Genomic DNA, 21,776 nt, shown 5'->3' with positions numbered 1-21,776 from the left:
ATCAGAGAGAGAGAGCAAAACCTTTAGGAAAAACCAAATGTACTTAAAAAAAAGGAACAAATGCACTGAATACCTCAGCAACACCAAAAAGCCTGAAAAACCACAGAAGACAACTAAAGCTTTCTTCCTTGGTTAAGAAACACCCACACAACATCTTAGCCAAGTTAAGAACATTTGAGGAGGTGATTATAATAAAATCAACACCTTCATGAATGTAAAAACAGTGGGTCTGCAACAAGGTGCAGGTCCCAGGTTATTCTCAAGAACAGGAAAGCTACATTAGACTTTTACAGAAAAGATATAAAAAGTCCCGTCCAGGTTTGAAGAGAAGGAAAAAGGAAAGTATGAAGAAGGAAAGTGATAGCACAGGAGCCGAACCATACCACATCATCAAAGACTGAAGTCAGCTGGACAGAAAGACCTCATAAAGAGCACAATTATAGAAACAAACCAAGAATCAAACAAAATAAAAGAAACATTTATTTATTAAGGTTTCTTTCACTATCTCAACAACAGAGATAATGACATCATCAAAATGCATTGGCTACACATGATTATTTTTTGTCTGACATTTGGGTTTAGATCTCTAATTTATTGTATACTATATTGTTTTAGACTAGAAACAAAGACAGCTTATGATAATAACCTCATAGAAACTGAATCAATACATTCTTTAAAAATGGACTGGTACAATAAGCGCCTCACTGAATGCACTTCAGTGGCATCAAACATCAGATTGTGGCACCACAACAGTTTCCATGCAGAGATTCCTTTGACATTTGCATGTGAGCAGATTTCTCCACAAGAAGTAAATTCCCGCAAGTAAAGCAAATGCCAAGAAAATACACTTCTGTCTTTTGATTGCCAGCTTGAAGCCAAACCACCGTGCACTTTGAAATGTCAAAAGTAAATCGGGGATCACCTGAGAAAAATCAATGACTCTGTCTCTCCGGAGCATTGGCATCATCCTGTGCGGTGTCCTGTTTATGGAGAGGCTTCAATATGGATTAAGAACACTTTGATTTGTAAATAAATGAGCCTGAAATTCTATTGAACTGCCTGAATGATTGATACGATGAAATTATGCTACTTTCTATGTAAAATTGGTCTCACCTGGCTGGCACAATGGAAAGCACTGAATTTAAACAAGCATGCACACATACACCTAAACACACACACACGTGCAGTATGGGTGCTGAAGTGGGAGACAGTGGCGATTTAAACAGCTTCTGTTCCTGGGGATATTTACTAGCTTCTTGCTAAAAGATGCTGACATTCAGCTTACTGTCAGGTGCCAGCAATGTGTGTGTGTGTGTGCGCGTCTATGTGTGTCCAAGTATAATGAGTTTTTCTTAAAGTAATGGGTATGTTCACACACAATTAGCAGCTTTGTTATGTGCCTCTCTGCATCAGGCTGCATTATAAAGAAGGTCCTGCTGTCACTTGGAATGCACTGTGCTTTACATACAGTTCCTATTTTAGCCACCTGGGGGCACTTAAACACCAGAAATAAGAAGCATTGCACACACAGGGCGTAAGTCTGGCTTCACATTACAGTTTTTTCTGATTGCTTACAGTTTTTTCTGATTGCTTAAGCACATTTTTTGTAACTATTGGCTATTTTTGCAAAACTCTACACACAAATAAGAAAACCTGTCACCCAATTATCAAAACATTGTAGTTCTCTTGCAAAAGCGAACACAGCTAGATTAACTCTTCACACCTTCGTAAAAATGGTGTTTTCGTATCAAACAGTACACACAAGCCATCATCTACTAAGCACACAATGCGCCAACTGCACACTGATGGTATGAATACAAAACACATCTGGCTTTTGCTTTCTCTGTGCACAACGTAGGCTATGTCAGTTTGAGCTCATACTTTTGTCATAGATCCATAAGCATAGACGGATCCAAACTTCAAGTACTGGTGTTTATTCACACACATCAAAACAAACACAAGTGTTTATTACCAAGTATAGGATTATTTGCAATCGCCATATTGACTATATGGGTTTCTTGGTCTGCAGTGAACATGCTTCCTCTGCCCCAGCATCTGGTCGTCTAGCAATTCTGTAAAGTAACAATTTAAGTATTTTTACATCTATGGTATTGTTGTGTTTCTCATCAGCATATGGCAGTGCTACAAATCTTAGTGCAAAGTGACTGTACTAACCGATTCTCATTTCAAAATATCCTTATGATACTTGCTACAGTGTAGCGGCTTGAGTTAGGCTGGACCCGTTGGCCAGCTCCCCTCAGGGTCATTCCACAGTTGATTACATGGTCCACTATTGTAGCTCTGATGTCATCAGCAATTCTATTTCTTACTGTTCTTACCCTTCCTCTCCCCCCTCCTCGTCCTCCTCTCCCCCCTCCTCGTCCTCATCTTGCTCCTCCTTGTCCTTGTCGTCCTCTTCTTCCTACTTCTTCACCTCCACGTCCTCTTCCTCGGCCTCCTCTACTTCTCACTCTTCCTGCTCCCTCCATTGTACTCCACACACAGAACTTACCTGTATTATAGAGCTTGGGCTGATTGCAAAGTGAACTAATTATCTAAAAAAGTTTTCACATGTGACAGTGTGCCAGACAGTTGGCAAAATAGTGTAAATAATGGCCTTAAATGTGTATAGTTTTGCTAGGAGTGCATTGATCATTTGGAAATTGAGTGTAAAGCAGTGAGTTGTGTTTACAGTTCTGCAAAAAGAGTGCTGTGCAGTGGATTGTAGCTACAGGTTTGCAAAGTGTGTGTTACAAAATGGCAAACTAAGTGCAAAGCAGTGTTTGTGCTTTTAGTTTTGCAAACTCAGTGAGTGGTTTTGCTATAAGTATTAATAGTTTTAGAAATTGTGCTATAAGAATCACAGTTAGGGTTTAAGCATTCAGAAAAAACTGTAAGCACATTTTTTGTAACTATTGGCTATTTTTGCAAAACTCTACACACAAATAAGAAAACCTGTCACCCAATTATCAAAACATTGTAGTTCTCTTGCAAAAGCGAACACAGCTAGATTAACTCTTCACACCTTCGTAAAAATGGTGTTTTCGTATCAAACAGTACACACAAGCCATCATCTACTAAGCACACAATGCGCCAACTGCACACTGATGGTATGAATACAAAACACATCTGGCTTTTGCTTCTCTGTGTACAGATGTCAATTGAACATTCTGCCTCTGCCCCCAACATCTGGACGTCTAGCAATTCTGTAAAGTAACAATTTCAGTATTTTTGCATGTATGGTACTGTTGTGTTTCTCATTAGAGTATGGCAGTGCTACAAAGTACTTACCGATTCTCATTTCGAAATGTCCTAATGATGCTTGCCACAGTGTAGCGGCTCAGTTTAGGCTGAACCCGTTGGCCAGCTTCCCTCAGGGTCATCCCATGGTTGATGACATGGTCCACTATTGTAGCCCTGATGTCATCAGTTATTCTGTTTCTTACTCTTCTTACCCTTCCTCTTTCCCCTCCTCGTCCTCTTCTTGCTCCTCTTTGTCCTCTTCCTCTAACTTCCTCTAACCCTCTTGCTTCTTCACCTCCACGTCCTCTCCCTCAGCCTCCTCTGATTCTCACTCTTCTCACTCTTACTGCTCCTTCCATTGTACTCCACATAGACAGCTTACCTGTGGCCTGTTTATAGTGCTTAGGCTGATTGCAAAGTGGACTAATTATCTAAAACAGTTTTCACATGTGAAAGTGTGCCAGACAGTTGGCAAAATAGTGTTAATGATAGCCATACATGTGTATAATTTTGCTAGGAGTGTGTTGGAAATTTGGTAATTGAGTGTAAGCAGTGAGTTGTGCCTACAGTTTTGCAAAGTGTGGTGTTACAAATTGCAAACTGAGTGCAAAGCAGTGTTGTGCTTTTAGTTTTGCAAACTCAGTGAGTGGTTTTGCTATAAGTGTTAATAGTTTTAGGAATTGTGCTATAAGAATCACAGTTAGGGTTTAAGCATTCAGAAAAAACTGTAACAGACTCATGGCTGTTGTGAAGGACATCATTTTTCATTAAATGTATGTGTGCGCAGTAGTGTTTGGATTGGTACTTATAGACCACCTTTCTACTCAGCTGACCACTAGGAGCGCTTTCTGCTGCAAGGTTCATTCACCCAACCACACGCACACTCACACAATGCTTTTACCTGTGCCTGAGCACTCTGTAACAGTCACACATATTCAATTCAATTTTCAATTCAATTCAATTCAATTCAATTTTATTTATATAGCGCCAAATCACAACAAATGTCGCCTCAAGGCGCTTCATAGATACAGAGAAAAGCCCAACAATCATATGACCCCCTATGAGCAAGCACTTTGGCGACAGTGGGAAGGAAAAACTCCCTTTTAACAGGAAGAAACCTCCGGCAGAACCAGGCTCAGGGAGGGGCGGCCATCTGCTGCGACCGGTTGGGGTGAGAGAAGGAAGACAGGATAAAAGACATGCTGTGGAAGAGAGACAGAGATTAATAACAGATACGATTCAATACAGAGAGGTCTGTTAACACATAGTGAGTGAGAAAGGTGACTGGAAAGGAAAAACTCAATGCATCATGGGAATCCCCCGGCAGCCTACGTCTATTGCAGCATAACTAAGGGAGGATTCAGGGTCACCTGGTCCAGCCCTAACTATATGCTTTAGCAAAAAGGAAAGTTTGAAGCCTAATCTTAAAAGTAGAGATAGTGTCTGTCTCCCGAATCCAAACTGGAAGCTGGTTCCACAGAAGAGGGGCCTGAAAACTGAAGGCTCTCCCTCCCATTCTACTTTTAAATACTCTAGGAACAACAAATAGGCCTGCAGAGCGAGAGCGAAGTGCTCTAATAGGGTGATATGGTACTACAAGGTCATTAAGATAAGATGGGGCCTGATTATATTAAGACCTTGTATGTGAGGAGCAGGATTTGAATTCAATTCTGGATTTAACAGGAAGCCAATAAAGGGAAGCCAAAACAGGAGAAATATGCTCTCTCTTTCTAGTTCCCTGTCAGTACTCTTGCTGCAGCATTTTGGATTAGCTGAAGGCTTTTCAGTGAGTTTTTTGGACATCCTGATAATAATGAATTGCAGTAGTCCAGCCTGGAAGTAATAAATGCATGAACTAGTTTTTTCAGCGTCACTCTGAGACAGGATATTTCTAATTTTAGAGATGTTGCGCAAATGGAAGAACGCAGTCTTACATATTTGTTTAATATGTGCGTTGAAGGACATATCCTGGTCAAAAATGACTCCAAGGTTCCTCACAGTGTTACTGGAGGCCAAGGTAATGCCATCCAGAGTAAGAATCTGGTTAGATACCATATTTCTAAGCTTTTCAGCGCCGAGTACAATGACCTCAGTTTTATCTGAGTTAAGAAGCAGAAAGTTAGTGGCCATCCAAGTCTTTATGTCTTTAAGACATTCCTGCAGTTTAACTAATTGGTGTGTGTTATCTGGCTTCATGGACAGATAGAGCTGGGTGTCATCTGCATAGCAGTGAAAATGTATGCTATGTCTTCTAGGGGAAGCATGTATAATGTAAACAGAACTGGCCCTAGCACTGAACCCTGCGGAACTCCACAATCAACCTCAGTGTGTGAAGAGGACCCTCCATTTACATGCACAAATTGGAGTCTATTAGATAGATATGATACAAACCACTGCAGTGCAATACCTGTAATACCTACAGCATGTTCTAATCGCTCTAATAGGATATTATGGTCAACAGTATCGAATGCTGCACTAAGGTCAAGAAGGACAAGCACAGAGATGAGTCCACTGTCAGAGGCCATAAGAAGATCATTTGTAACCTTCACTAAAGCTGTTTCTGTGCTGTGATGAGCTCTGAAACCTGACTGAAACTCTTCAAATAAACCATTCCTCTGCAGATGATCTGTTAGCTGTTTGACAACTACTCTTTCAAGGATTTTTGATATGAAAGGAAGGTTGGAGATTGGCCTATAATTAGCTAAGACTGCTGGGTCTAGAGATGGCTTTTTGAGTAAAGGTTTAACTGCAGCCACCTTGAAGGCCTGTGGTACATAGCCGATTATTAGAGATAGGTTGATCATATATAAGATCGAAGAATTAATTAATGGCAGGACTTCTTTGAGCAGTTTTGTAGGAATGGGGTCTAAAAGACACGTTGATGGTTTGGAGGAAGTAATTATTGAAGTTAACTCAGAAAGATCAATTGGAGAAAAAGAGTCTAACTTAACATCAATGAAACTAAGAGTAGCTGTAGATAATATTACATCTGTGGGATGATTATTGGTAATTTTTTCTCTAATGATAAAAATTTTATTTGTGAAGAAGTTCATGAAGTCATCACTAGTTAACGTTAAAGGGATGGTTGGCTCAAAAGAGCTCTGACTTTTTGTCAGCCTGGCTACAGTGCTGAAGAGAAACCTGGGGTTGTTCTTATTTTCTTCAATCAGTGATGAGTAGTAAGCTGTTCTGGCTTTGCGGAGGGCTTTCTTATAAAGCAACAAACTATTTCTCCAGGCTAAATGATGATCCTCTAAATTTGTGACACGCCATTTCCTCTCCAGATTACGAGTCATCTGCTTTAGGGTACGTGTTTGAGAATTATACCACGGGGTCAGGTACTTCTGATTAGAGACCTTAGTTTTCACTGGAGCTACAGTATCCAGAGTCGTACGTAGTGAGGAGGTGAAATTATTAACAAGATAATCGACCTCTGTTGGGGTAGCGTTCAGATAGCTGCTCTGCTCTGTGTTGGTACAGGGCATTGACGATGATAACAGTGGCTGGATTATATTCTTAAACTTAGTTACAGCGCTTTCAGAAAGACATCTACTTTGATAAAGTCCACTCTCCACTGCTGCGTAATCAATTATTGTAAATGTAAATGTTATCAAGAAATGATCAGACAGGAGAGGGTTTTCAGGAAACACTGTTAAATGTTCAGTTTCTATGCCATATGTTAAAACAAGATCTAGAGTGTGATTAAAGTGGTGGGTGGGTTCTTTTACATTTTGAGAGAAACCAATTGAGTCTAACAACAGATTAAATGCCATGTTGAGGCTGTCATTTTTAGCATCAACATGGATGTTAAAATCACCCACAATAATTATTTTATCTGAGCTCAGAACTAAATTAGATATAAAGTCTGAGAAATCAGACAGAAACTCTGTGTAAGGCCCAGGTGGACGATAGATGATAACAAGTAATACTGGTTTCTGAGTTTCACAGCTGGGGTGGACAATGTTAAGCATCAGGCTTTCAAATGAATTAAAAGTCTGTCTTGGTCTTTCATTAATTAATAGACTGGTGTGAAAAATTGCTGCCACACCGCCCCCTCGACCTGTGCTTCGAGATTTCTGGTAGTTAGAATGACTCGGGGGTGTTGATTCATTTAAACTAACATAATCATCCTGCTGCAACCAGGTTTCTGTAAGGCAGAGTAAATCAATTTGTTGATCAATTATTAAGTCATGTACTAACAGAGACTTGGAGGAGAGAGACCTAATATTTAATAATCCACATTTCACTGTTTTACTCTTTGGTTCAAATGTGGATACTGTATTGTTCTTTCTTTGTAAATGTTTAAGTTGTTTGTTGCTGGTTTTTAGTTTGTTTTTTGTCTTTTTGGAAGCAGACACAGTCTCTACGGAGATGGGTTTTTGGGGGGGTAGCAGGAGGAGAGAAGCTGCAGAGAGGCATGTAAGACTGCAACTCTGCTTCCTGGTCCCAACTCTGGATAGTCATGTTTTGAGGGGTTTAATAAATTTGTTGATATTTCTAGAAATGAGAGCTGCTCCATCCAAAGTGGGATGGATGCCATCTCTCCTAACAAGACCAGGTTTCCTCCAGAAGGTTTGCCAATTATCTATGAAGCCCACATCATAGATAATTGAACCACCACATATCAGGAGCAACGTGGGCTTTAGCATTGTGCCCAAGCATACTACAGCGACTGCTCTAACACATGAGCTACAGCCGCACCCACAAATAATTTCCAATAAAACTGCAGTATCACAGGAGGTGCAGCTGAATGGGAAAGACTTCAAGTAAAACATCATATTGTGATTTGTGATGCACAAACTCACATATTTGTAGTTTGACAGCGTCCTGCTGGTAGATTTTCCAGGAGAACTGACTTAACCTCTGCCTGTCTGTTGTCACTCAATAGATGCCAGAATGGGGCTCCATCACTCACTCATGCTGCATCAGTGTCTGAAACACATGCACACAGGTTCAGTATCCATGTCTTCAAAGGACACCAAACTGACTCCATTTAGCATTGAGATCTTACTTCTTAACTATAACCATTGTTTGCCTTACTCTAACCTTAACTTATCCCAAACAAACACAAATCAGCTAATAATGTAGCTCTCTCCTCTCAGTACAACTGATACCTGGTGAATTCACACACACTTGCTGGCATGCATTCAGTGGTCTGTGTAACCAGCAGAGTTCACATGACCACTGTGTGACTGAAGATTGAGAATCTTTGTGGATGGATGGCAATGGAGGTTTACAAAAATGAACAACAGTTCCAGACACCTTTTATGCCGCTGACTTCACCCGAAATGTTCGCACTCACCTCATGGAAACGCTTGCATCAAGCATGTTGCAACAATTTTTTTTAAGTGATCAACAATAACAGCAGAGCTCCTCATCACTGAGTTCATGTTTGGAACTTTGATTTCTGTTTTGTTTTTTTGGAGGTGTGATCCTAAACTTTTGATCAGCTGTAAAACAGCCTGTTTCAGTTTAAGCGTTGTTTTCAGTTAATTGCATGCTCAAAAAATGACCTTATCTTCATTTGTTCTTGTTGCATGTTGAAGCTCTACTTGGAACCTTGTTAAGATCCGACCATGCAAAGTAGGGATTTTTTTTAAGTGGTCTTAAACTTTTGATGGGGACTGTATTTGTCTACATTGTTAGGCATTTGCTGAAACAATAATAATAGTATGATTAGTAGTGACATGTAAATTCCAAACCCTGGCATACTTCCATTAAAGCATAATCTTTAATTTGTCAGATTAGGGCTAGGTGCACGTACACATCTACCTCTTCATATGGAATTTCTATTTAGTCACATTCTTGAATGAAAGTCCTACCACACAGGAACTGTGAGTCCAAAATTCATTTAAGAGACTTGATTTGTAAACTAACATTTCCTAGCTTCAGAAACAATGAAATGATGCTTTTTTAGAATGTGGCTATAGAGCCATCTGATAATGTGGCTTGATTTTACAAGTGATACACACAACATGAGCAATGGTAAGCTTTCCAGATGTAGTGCACATAAAGTTTAATGATGTCCTTCGGATCCAACATACACATGTCCAAACGGATGGTGTAAAATCAGATTTGTTTATGAAATCCCATTTCAAAAACCTATGATCCTTATTTCTTGGATAAGGAACAGTCCTTTAAAGGAAAAAAAGCTGAGCAGAGAAAGTCATCTGTTTCCAGGATAGACAGATCTAACATCAGAGAACAGCTTCAAAGAAACTTTCAGGCAATACTTCACAAGGAATCCAGATGTATCTGTGATCCTATATCTGTACTCCATGGTGAGACTATCCAGTGTTTGATAGTGGACTCAACTACAGCTTTGCTTTACGGACACTGCCAGATGGTAAATATGATTATAGGACACAATGCAGCACGACTATACCTCCAAAATAAGAATATGGATTGTTTCATCCTCATGTCTGCACATACCTTAAAGGTGAACAATGCTGTGTGTTGCAAACTAAAATCTAAGCTGACAAGTTCTTATTGATTTGTGTGTAAAAGGCGGCTGGGGGATAAGAGTTGTGATACTTGTGGCATAAACAAATAAAAAGCCACTCTCAGCTAGTGGAACGCACCGAGAACTGAGATGCAGAGTAAAGATCAACGCTTTTAACCAGCCAGCAGCTGGACCAAAATCAATACCCTCTCACTGTGATGAGCAAATCCACACGACAATAACACACATTGCACTCGCACACATTTTTTGTGGGCGGATCAGTTCAGCTCCTCACCTGTCAACAGTAATCCTGAGTGTAAGAGATGCATTTGAGGTGCTAGCAGTGTGCCAGAGTCTCCACAGAGCCCCGAGCTGAGACGTGTGTGTGTGTTTGTATTTTTGTATTCACAAGCACAGAGTGATTCCATGTACTAAGGATCCACTCACAAACTAAACATCACAGAGGCTTTCTGGAACGAACTTACATTGAAGGCAGCATCTACAGTATCGGTTACATGCATATTTTCACTATATACAAGCCTCTTGACATCCTCACAGTTTGTAGGGTTTGAACATGGTATAGATTTTTGAGAGTATGATTCGCACAAACTGCTGGCCCATCAGTCCTCAACATGTTTTAGGTGTAATGAGAAAAAGATGGTTAATGCCAAAGTCACAAGGGCGAGGCAGTGGTTGGAGACTGCAACTCATTGTGACCATGTGAACTTCCAGCACTTTGTATCTTCTCCCACCAACCCATGTGTTTGCTGTCCCTCTTAAAGATTACACTTTTTATCCGCAAGATGTTTCTTAGTTATTAAAAGCTGGATGGCTTACAATTTTCTCTAACTTAATGAAGAAGAAAATACATCAGTCCTTGTTTGTGCCCCCAACAGATTTGTGCCTAAGCTAATGGAAACTTTAGGTTCCCCTGCCACATTTGCTCAACCTTTCATCGAGAACCTTGGGGTAGCTTTTGACTCAGCCTTCACTTTGGACATTAAATCTAAGTTCACTCTTGCTTTTTCACTGCAGAAATGTCAAGTTAAGTTCCACCGTGTCATGCTTTGAAATGGACATTTTTATTCGTGCCTGGATTATTGTAATTCACTGTTCACATGTCTTAAGAAAACTTCCCTGGGACTCCTGCAGGTTGTTCAGACCGACGTTACGAGGCTTATGACTCAATCACATCATAACTTACTCTGGTGCTCTGGAGCTCCATTCACTTAAGTTTTCTTTGAGATTCTGGTTCTGACTTCAGAGCTCTTCGTCAGTGTACATCACTGAGTGTTTTTTTACCTGCATACATCCCCAGCTAGTCCCTGAGGTCATGTGATCAGGGCTTGCTGGTTGTACATCAGATAAGGCTGAGAACTAAAGGAGACAAAATTTTAGCCACAGTGGCCCCCACACTGTGGGATTCTCTCCCACTGAGCCTCAGCTCTGTTGATTCAGTGATGTTTTCAAAACAGCTAAAAACTCTGCTTAACTTGCTCTCAGGTACCCTTTTGTTTTCATGTTCTACTACTTTGTGACACTGAAAGCAAAAAAAAAACAACTTTAATTTTTAATTTTTGTTTTAACTTTGAAGAGTATCCATAAAGATACCCACTGTGGAGTTGTTACTGGGGAGACTTATGTATTCTTTTAAATGGTGCTTGTGCATAAAGAATCTTCTGATTGTTGGGGTTTTCTCTGTATTATTGTAGGGTCTCTGCCTTACAACCTTACACCTGTTGTGTGACAGTTGTGACTTGGTGCTATATAAATAACATTGAATAGAACTGAATGCTCATCACTAATGGGGACGACAAGGAGTACAGAAAACTGACCCATGACTTTGTGGACTGGTGCCAGCAGAACTACCTCCAGATCAACACTAGTAAAACCAAGGAGTTGGTGGCAGACTTCCACAGGCACAAACATCCTCCATTGCAACCACTGAACATTCAATTTACTGACATTGAGGCTGTGGACAGCTACAGGTAGCTTAGTGTACATCTGAACAATTAACTGGACTGGACTTCAGACACCCTCTACAGGAAAGGGCAGAGCAGGCTGTACCTGCTGTGGAGACTCAGGTCTTCAGGAGTGAAGGGCCCACTCCTGAAGACCTTCTATGACTCTGTGGTGGCCTCAGCTATCTTTTACGGTGTGGTCTGCTGGGGCAGCAGCATCTCTGCTGGGGACAGGAAGAGACTGAACAGGCTGATCCGCAGGGCCAGCTCTGTTCTAGGATGCCCTCTGGACCCAGTGGAGGTGGTGAGTGACAGGAGAATGGTGGCTAAGCTGTCATCCCTGTTGGACAACATCTTCCACCCCATGCAAGAGACAGCACTGAGCAGCTCCTTTAGTGGCTGCGGCACCCGCGATGTGGGACGGAGAGATTTCACAGGTCTTTCCTCCCCACGGCACGGCTGTCAGACTCCATAACAAAGACTTCAACTGATCAAACACACACATCCACACATGTGCAATAGCAATAACACTAAGTGCAATACTCTTTTCTGACATCATTGTATTTTTCTCAGTTGTATATAGCATTTGTATTCTACTCTATTCTATTGTATATAGTATTTTATTTTATTCTATTGTGTATTTATTCTTATCATCGTATTCTATTCCAGTGTGTTTCTAATTTTTGCTATGTAACTTTGCACTGTCCACTTTCAGCTGTAACAAAACACATTTCCCATGTGTGGAACTAATAATGGTTATCTTATCGTATCTTCTCTTAAAGTTTGGGATTTTAACATGGGGAGTCTAAGACAGTTGTCTCACTTGCCTCAAATGGCTATTGGTGAAACAGCAGTTTCTGACACTTGCACTACTTTGTTGATATTTTAAATAACTGCCTTCGATTTAAACACCTTTGGGTTGCCACCTGCTATCAATAACTGTAATTTTAACATAACCATTTACACAATTCATTCCTTCAAGATGCAACTGGAGGCAACTGTTGTTGTCACGTCTGTGGTAAGAGCCAGACCCAAACGCAGGTCTTTTCCAAAAAGAGATAGTGAATTTATTTACAGTGAACAAAAGTGAATAACTATGTAACAGTCCCCACACTGTGGCTCCTGTGGCAATTTATTCAAAATCCCACACATTGCTCGTGTCTGTGGCATGAACCCATGAACTCCAAATCTCGATCTGTACAGTGGCTCAGTTGCAGCTGGCGAGGGCTGAAAAGCAGCAGGTGTGGCTGACTTCAGGGTGGGAACTCTTCCCAGTCTGATGACGCTCAAAACTGTCGAATCTGTAGTCATTACTCTGGTCCAATCATTTTCTTGTTCACCTTCTGCATGCCAATCAGCCTCTGTCCCGTATGTGTTAAAGCTCGGTGTCCTTCTGTCCGGCTGCCTTTCAAATCTCATTGTGATTCCTATCGAAAATAAACCAGTGTCCAGATTATTCTCTTGTTTAGGAAGAGAAGGTACTCCGGCATTATAGTGGATCAGGTCTACAACCAACCCCCCTCACCACTATCCTCTTGCTGTCAACAAAGTCATCCAGCACCCAGTCTTAGAGCAGTGCAGTTACAATGGCTCAGTCTCTCTGTTAACCTCTGACACCTGTCTACAAGCACTAGAAAGCACAATCAGCACTCACCCCAGACATCCTGCTGAGTGGTCCAAGATCCACAAGAAGCAGCTGTTATCACAACTACAGACAGTTACAATACATTGCTACAGCAATAGGAACAGCAAAGATGTTATGTCAATGGGGAGGTGTCATCGTCCCCACACTCAAAGATGGGGTACCAAGGCCCAAGAACAACTGCTGCATTGAATGAAAGAGTAGCTGACCTGAAAGAGAAGCTGGAAACCTGGACCGCCCTGTGGCCAATAGCCAAGACTGTGTGAAGTACCCTATGAAAGCCTACTAGAAGATATAAATGCAGCATTAAGGACAATCCCCACTGTGACCACCACCACTGAGACTAACCAATGATCTTTTTAAGATACTTGGCAATGAGATGAACAGCCATAAGGAGCAGTACCCTCCTTGGGGAAGGCAACTAGGGGCCATGATCAAGGAATCACAGGAGGAGGTTAGCCAGCTACCAGAAATGCAGAAAAATGTGATGCCACAGGTGCCTAAGAAATACAACAAGATGTCCGCACTACCAAGCAAAGTCTCTCAGCCTCAAGAGGTAAACCAGAAAAATAAAAGCTAGAAAGCCAGGAAAAGAAGCCAGCTGTTCTCCACTGATTCATCCAAGGTGTACTCTCAGTGGCAAGGAAACAATAGGGCGGACCCCTGAGGTATGCCTCGACTAGTCTAACTCCTAGTGGCCACCTAAACTGTCTCTCTACTGTGCTTTGCCCTCTGCTAGTCCTCCTGAAGGGTGAGATTTCTTTATCTTTGTTTTTTTAGCTCTGAATTTGGCTCTTTGTCCTTACCTGTGACAACTGTTCTAAATATTAAACATAAAGATTGCATCCACACATAGTGTTAGAGTTATACAAACCTAACTTTTTTATATATATTGTGTTGATATGACCCATCCAATTATTTGGCCAGTAGGGTGTGAAGGAAACAGCTCCAGGTGTACTAGATTGGCCTCAATGAAATAACAGGGGCAGGTTAGAGATGCAGGATTTGAGTGAGAGGCTGGTGGAGGCTTTTCAAACAACAGCAAAGCATTTTCCCTGTTTTGGTTATTTGGAGGACACTGATACTTTTGTTATGTCTCATCAATTAAACATTGAACTGTCTGCATAGTGTGTAACTGTGATTCAAGACCAGTCTTTTATGCAAGCACATACCTCTGTACATGTCTGGTGTCCTTAACTAACATACTGTAACATACTGTATTGTGTATGTATGATGATACACTCTGATGTCAGATAAATAGTTTAAGCACTTATTCGTGGAGTTGTTCGGTGAGTGTGACAATATTTACATTATTCTATAGAAGGTCATAGTGGGGGCTCCAGGTAGGTATATTTGTGGTGTGTGGGTATGGTTTACCTCACAGATGGCTCTGGGGCAAAAATAGTTCCTGACCATACCTGTGTTCGATTTTATGGATCTATGGGGCTAGTTCACGGAGAGCAGGGAAAAAAGGTAATTCCTAGGGGGGAGTCAGTATTGTTATTGTTATTGTATCTTTATTTAAGACATATACAGAAAAAAAAAATATATATACAAGTACACATACTTGCATTTACGTGTACAAATACGAATATATATGTAAATACACACACGTATGTGCTCAGACAAAACAAAAAAATTAAATAAAATAAAATAGAGTCTAAATGACATGAAATTACATGAAATAGAGTAGGAAGAAGTATAACATACTTATTAGTCCCTACCCCATGCTCAACATTCTATTGAATCCCACTATTCATTGTTACCCCTAATTCCCATCATCACTTACCCCACAAAATAAACAAGGAATGAAGGACATGTATTAACATAGCTACAGTGATGCATACAATTTAGCATAGTTACATATACAATGGCTGATCAACTTTATCAGTTTCATATTTTTCCAAAAGCAGTTTTCGAAACATCTTTATGAACTGACTAATGCTTGAACATTGCTGTAGGTCCACAGTAAAGGAAGGAGGAGTAAAGGAGGAAAATATCACTGCATTTGCCTGACCCTACGCTGGGGGTAAGACACCTGACCTACGAGCATGAAGAAAACTATGGATATTGTCAGACTTACAAGCAAAGACAGGATGAATCTGTGGATTATTTCATACATTGTATGATAAATGTGTTTGAAGCTAATGGTGGAATACCGAAGGACGACATGACAGGCGTCACCGCCTCCACATGTGAGCACCAGCTCTGTGGCCATATTTTACGGGGACTAAGATCAGATGTGGCAGCCAAAGTAAGGTGTTCGCAAGTGGGGAGGGAAAATGAACCTCGGCTAACAGAACTACGACGGCATGCCCGCCATGCTCAGAACCACCTTGACGAAAGGAAAAGCAAGAAAGAGGAAAAACAGAGCGCCGACCTCCACAACGCAGCCTTAACGCTGTACAAGGCTGCAGTGAACCCGTGGGGTGGCTTCCACTGTAAAGGCAGCTGCCGAGGCCGGGGAGGAAGACGTGACCGAGGACGCGATCAACAACGACAGCAGTGGGGAGGAGACCCAGACGCCTGCTTTTCCTGTGGTAAGCATGGACACTGGAAGCGGAATTGCCCTAACCGAGGCTATCCGAGACGTGAACATCATCAACACTAAAACGCCCAAGTGACCAGGGCCAGTGGTGGGTGCAGGCGGACTGAGACCGGAGTACGGTGTACATTTTAGGACATCGTCAGGTCTCAGGAAAAAAGTTGTCAGGTATCAGTCTCACACGAAAAAATGTAAGGTCTCAGACTCAACAACAACCACAACAACAGGTAAGTCCAAACACATACAGAACAGATTTCACTGAGATGATTATTGTTTTAAAACCTAAAGCTTTCACAATGTGTGTTTAAAAATGAAGGTGCTATGTGCTATACGTCCATGTGAGGTGTGACTCACAATACAACTGCACAGAACTATACTGTGTTACTGCGTGTGTGTGTGTGTGTATATCATGCTTAATGATAGATGCCAACCCCAAAAAAAATTTTCTAAGCAAAGATGTTGCTTATTTCAGAAACACAACGGCCACCCACACTGATCATTCTGAAAACCATAGCATACATTGCCTTTTGGTTTTGATGAAAATCGTTACATTGGCAGGTTTTAATTACAATAAATCGGTAGTTATTTTTTAAACATTTCATTCACGTATAATAAACAGCATGTGCAGGTTGGATACTTGGATATATACATGACTAGAGGGCTGACTGGATTATTTGTATAAGACTACAACTGCATGAAAAAGCTCAACAGCTTCTGGTGTCCTAATTAACTCCCCGCCAATGACCATTGCAACTAGTAAAAACAAAGCAGAGAAGAATGAAAAACAGAGCAGACAGCACATAAGAGAATGATAAGTGAGTGTGGTTGATCCGCCACTTATGAGAAACACAGAAAATGAGATTTGCTGTTTCCCTCTGAATGCAGCTGAGGAGTGGGGCTGGATAAATGACCTTGGTGTTAATGGAAATGTGATTCTCTTCTGCTCCCTCACATTCTTACAGTCTTCTCTCTTATTTGAATTTCTCATTATCTTGATATTTTCTGAGAGCCTCATCTTGGCTTATTGAAATCCTTTGCTTCAGTGACTCATTAAGTTACTTTTCAATGTGAGAAGAATTCTTCCACATAGAGGTAAAAATGCTCTAAAACACACAGTAATTATTGCATTTCCCCAAAAAGTATTCAGTCTTTCTATGGCAAACACAGACGTGTCCTCAGTCAGGACTGAACTGGACAGGTACATTGAAAGTGCTGTTCTGCTCGACCTGAGCACCCTAAGAGTTTCTTACTACAAGCATCGTTCATACAGACATACACACATTTCAAAAAGCACTTCGAAAGCACTTATATTTAGGTATATTTATAATTCTTCTAATCATAGTCTGTCAGTCATCCATCTCAACACACTGTAAAAATTAGTTGAATTGTAAAATACTAAAATATTGTAAAATAAATAAAACTGTAAAGTACTGGTAGCTGTTTTTGCCAGAACACCACTGTATTTTTACAGGTAGTGAGTGAACACATTTATAAGACATTATGGCAGCTTTTTTGTCAACTGTAATTCGGTTTAGATTCCCCTGACCAGCTTTCCACACCTGGAGCTGGTTTGGAGACAATCAGGCGTGGGAGACTTAAGACTTACCTGGAAATCCCCTCGGCTCATCACTCTGGCTCTAGCCCACCTTCCAGACTCCTGGATAATTCACTGTCTCATTTGGAAATCTCTCAGTGCTTCATCTGCCTGCCCTCCTGCCACCACCACTCCTCGAACCTTTGGAACTCAGGTCAGCCCTATTGTACCATTCTGCTAACCCGGATTCACATCACCTCTTCTCGGACCTCATCTCTCTCCACCTGCAAGTAAGCAGTCAGTTTAGTTATATTCACTTCCATTCATCCATCTTCTTCCACTTACCCGGTGCCGGGTCGGGGGCAGCAGCAGCCCAAGCAGAGAAGCTCAGACCTCCCTCTCCCTTGTCACCTCCTCTAGCTTGTCCAGGGGAACACCAAGGTGTTCCCAGGCCAGCCAAGAGATATAATCTCTTCAGCATGTCTCCTCCCGGTGGGACATGCCCGGAGCACCTCACCCAGGAGGTGTCTTAAATGTGTATGCAAGTGCTTGTGTGTTTACTTCATGCAATTGATGATAGAAAAATGTCATTTAGTTTTCCCTAAAGCCTGATTTTCAAGTCATACAAAGAATAAACAAAAGTATTTGCAGTACAATGTATTTCTATTCCCTTTTGTTGGATATTCATTTGTTAGTTCTTGTAACTGCTAAAAGTGTTTACTAGTTTTTGCCTGTCACGTATATTTGTTATACCATGTAAACTGTGAAATTCCAAGATTTTTGAACTTGCCTGGTAATAGTGGCCTCACAGAGTCTCTGGAATCTACAGAAAAGAAATCACAACAAGAGGACTTTCAGGAGTATAAATTGGTGTTTTGAAGATAAGAATGCAATGACATTGTGATGCAGCTTTAAAACAATTTTAAAAGCATACCATCTATAGGGAAGACATCGACATCAGACTCTGCATGCTGGGGAGATCGCAAAGCTGTGTCGGTTTGTGTGTTGTGCCGGAGTGGCGAAAGGTGCTGGAAGCTGGGTGGGGCATTATGATGGTTGCTATCAGTGGGCTGGGGAGCAGACTGCGCAGTGGTGAGGGCTGTTTAGAAAAGATAATTTATTGAAAGAATACAGACAACTTGTCAAAAACGTTTCCTTGTGCCAGACACAGATATGTACACAGACACTAGAAATTATTTTATTACCTGGTATTTTCACTCGAGGGGCCTGGGGAAACCGTTTTTTTGTAGGCTGCTAATCCTCTGAGTCCGTATATGTGTACAGGGGATTTGGTCTAAAGAAATGAAATTAAAAACGGTCTTAAGTAGTTGTAAATGTGCTTTTGGCATAATTTTTCCTAAAGTTACAGTTTGATTTCTAACAACACAGGAAACAGAGATGTGCAAGAAGGTACAGTATACAAGGAATTTTTGAAGTGCACAAGTGTACACAGCTTTTCATTTTTAAAAAGTTTACAAACTTCCACCTTTTGGACTATATTATGTGGTGATATTGCAGTATGCAAGCACCACAGATATGTATAAAAGACAAGATCATAAATTCTTAACAATCAAAGATATGTTTATGAGTAAAAAAGTTTTATTTGTGCTTTCGTTTAAGACTGGTCTGGGTTTCTGCTTCGGACTGAAGGTCAGATGTATCACAGTGTTCACGTAGAGATCTCTGAAGACTGCGTTCTGTAGTGATGTGCGGATCGATCCTGATATATCGATTCCTCTGATACCAATCATTTATGTTCTAGAATCGATTCTCACATTAAAATATCGATATTTTAGTAATTTAGGGTAAATTTGTAGTTTATCATTAACAGGATCTGTCAGGCGTTGTGTGGAGGCGAGGAAGAAGGAACCCAAACGCAGGACTCACAGGTAGGTGAAGACTGGTAAAGGTTTATTATAAGGAGTGGATGAACAGAGGGTGAACGGACACTGACTGGCTGGATCACTGAATGGCTGACTGAACTAAGAGAACACACGGGAAGGACAACATCACACGAACATCAATGACACGACCAAGAACTGGTGAAACCGAGGAACTTAAATACACAGGTTGAATGGCGACAATGATTGGAAACAGGTGAGTACAGAGCTGAACATAATCTGACTAATGGCACGAACCCTGACAGTACCCCCCCTTCAAAGGGCGGCACCCGACGGCCAAAAGAGAAAAAGACCAGAACAGGGCGGGCGGAGGGGGCCCAGGACGGAGGGACGGAGTCCACACAGAGACAGTTCAGGCGGGCGGCCACGTGGCCTGTGGCCGAGACAAGACAGTTCTGGTGGGCGGCCACGAGGAAGATGGCGACGGCCGCTGAGCTGGTCCGGTGGGCGGCCGCGAGGAAGGCGGCGGCGGCCACTGAGCAGGTCCAGAGGGCGGCCGCGAGGAAGGCGGCGGCGGCCACTGAGCAGGTCCGGTGGGCGGCCACGCCGGCGATGACGTCCAGAACGTGGCTGGGGCGACGGTGCGGCAGCCGCAGGACCAGGCGAAGCAGAGGCTGACGCTGAGGCTGAGGCTGGCCCAGGCGAAGCAGAAGCTGAGGCTGAGTCTGAGGCTGGACCAGGCGAAGCAGAAGCTGAAGCTGAGTCTGAGGCTGGACCAGGCGAAGCAGAAGCTGAGGCTGAGTCTGAGGCTGGACCAGGCGAAACAGAAGCTGAAGCTGAGTCTGAGGCTGGACCAGGCGAAGCAGAAGCTGAGGCTGAGTCTGAGGCTGGACCAGGCGAAGCAGAAGCTGAGGCTGAGTCTGAGGCTGGACCAGGCGACGGCACGGGAGCCGGGGGTGACGGAGCCACAGCTTTAGGGCCAGCGGGCGCGGAGGCCCCTGGCTGGAGAGCGGCCGGGCCAGCGGGCGCGGAAACCCCTGGCTGGAGAGCAGGAGGGCTCACAGCTGGCTCTGGGTGCTGTGGCTGCAGGTCCGGGAACTGAACAGGGTGGTGGATGAGTGACTGAACTGACTGGACTACAGTAGACTGGACGACAGACTGGACAGGGGGCGACTGGAGGACAGGAGACTGGAGGACAGGGTGCGACTGGAGGACAGGAGACTGGAGGACAGGAGGAGACTGAACTACAGGGAACTGGAGTGAAGGCTGAACAGCAGGTGAGTGGACTGACTGGAGTGGAGGCTGAACAGCAGGTGGGACTGGAGCAGACTGGACTACAGGCTGGACTGGAGCAGGAGTGTGAACTGATTGGACTGAGGAGGCTAATGGATAAACAGAGGTCGGTGAGGCTAATGGCTGAGCTACAGACTGAGCTAGCGAAGGAGATAGAGCTACAGCCTGGGCTAGTAAAGCTGGTGCCTGAGCAGGGGACAGGTCAGCTAATCTAACTAGGGACAGTGCGAGGGCGTGAAAGGCTGGGTCAGGAGGTGGAGGAAGTGGTGAAGTAGCCGGTGGACAAGTTAGGTATTCCGTGCCTCCAGAGCGTGAGGGCGCCGGCTGGGGAGCCTCAGCTGAGTCTCTAGGGGGGTCAGGTCGGATCCTGGCCGCCCTCAGCCTGGGCGCTGGGACAGGCATGGGAGGTGGCTGGACACCAGTCACCCCCACCCGAGAAACAGAAGCGGGTGTGGAGGTAGACTGGGTCGCAGCTGCCCTCCTCCTGGGAGCTGGCACTGGTGTGGGTGTAGACTGGGCCCTAGCCATCTGAGGAGGTGAAACGGGTGAAGGGGAAGGCCGAATCTGGGCCGCCGTGCTGGTGGGAAATGGCTGAGTAATGGGTGTGGAAATAGTGACTGGGTGTGTGATACTGGCAGGTTTATCTGGGATTGTTCTGGTCCTTCTGCCACCACTATTTACAGTCTTTGGGGGAGCAGAGCAGAACAAATCTTCCCAGTCCACAGACTCCTCCAGGAGGGAAACATCCCATGAATCACAGATGGGTCTATTATTGGTTTTAAGTGGAGAATCAAATGAGGGTGGAAAACAGTCACTGGAACTCACCACCGGGTATTGCTGGAAATAGTCCATTTTATGGCGGCGTGTGCGCCGCTTTTTCCGGGAAGAGGAAGCGGGCGGGGTACACAGCTGAGCCTCCGGCGCGGGCGCCTCTGTTGAGCCGAGGTGGGAGGCGGAGCCGCTGTGCCATGGCGAGGTTGAAGGTCCGGTGAATGAGGCAGGTGGCGTGTGAGCGAGGAGCGGACCCGCGAGAGGGGGAGCCGCCAAAACGCCCACTCTCCGCGGCAGATGCTCCGGTGCATGGGAGGTAGCAGGTGGGTGAACGCGGCGTCTCCGAGGCCCGCCCAGAGCCAAGCGAGTGCCCTCGAAGACGTGCTCTCGCTCCGCGAAGAGCCGCTGTCTCTCCTTGAGCTTTTCCGCCCACAAGGAGAGCACTGCCTCCTGCCGCTCAAAAAGGTCCGAGTCCGCTGGGTCCACAACGCGGGTTCGTGTCAT

At 43.3% G+C, this 21,776-nt stretch overlaps 1 protein-coding gene across 1 annotated transcript; it reads right to left on the bottom strand.

Moving 5' to 3' along the window:
• Nucleotides 1-18,172: 18,172 nt before the first annotated feature.
• LOC146524133 (uncharacterized) lies at nt 18,173-21,776 on the bottom strand. The gene is made up of 2 exons (XM_085135337.1): nt 20,349-21,776; nt 18,173-18,190 (listed from the first exon to the last, which is right to left on the bottom strand). Exons 1-2 carry the CDS (start codon nt 21,774-21,776, stop codon nt 18,173-18,175), a joined length of 1,446 nt encoding a protein of 481 aa, XP_084991463.1.

The sequence above is a fragment of the Neolamprologus multifasciatus genome, chromosome 2 (assembly GCF_963576455.1).
Source record: "Neolamprologus multifasciatus chromosome 2, fNeoMul1.2, whole genome shotgun sequence".
Classification (NCBI taxonomy): Eukaryota; Metazoa; Chordata; class Actinopteri; order Cichliformes; family Cichlidae; genus Neolamprologus; species Neolamprologus multifasciatus.
The sequence above is the reverse complement of the archived record's forward strand: the minus strand, read 5'-3'. Positions and strand labels throughout refer to the sequence as shown.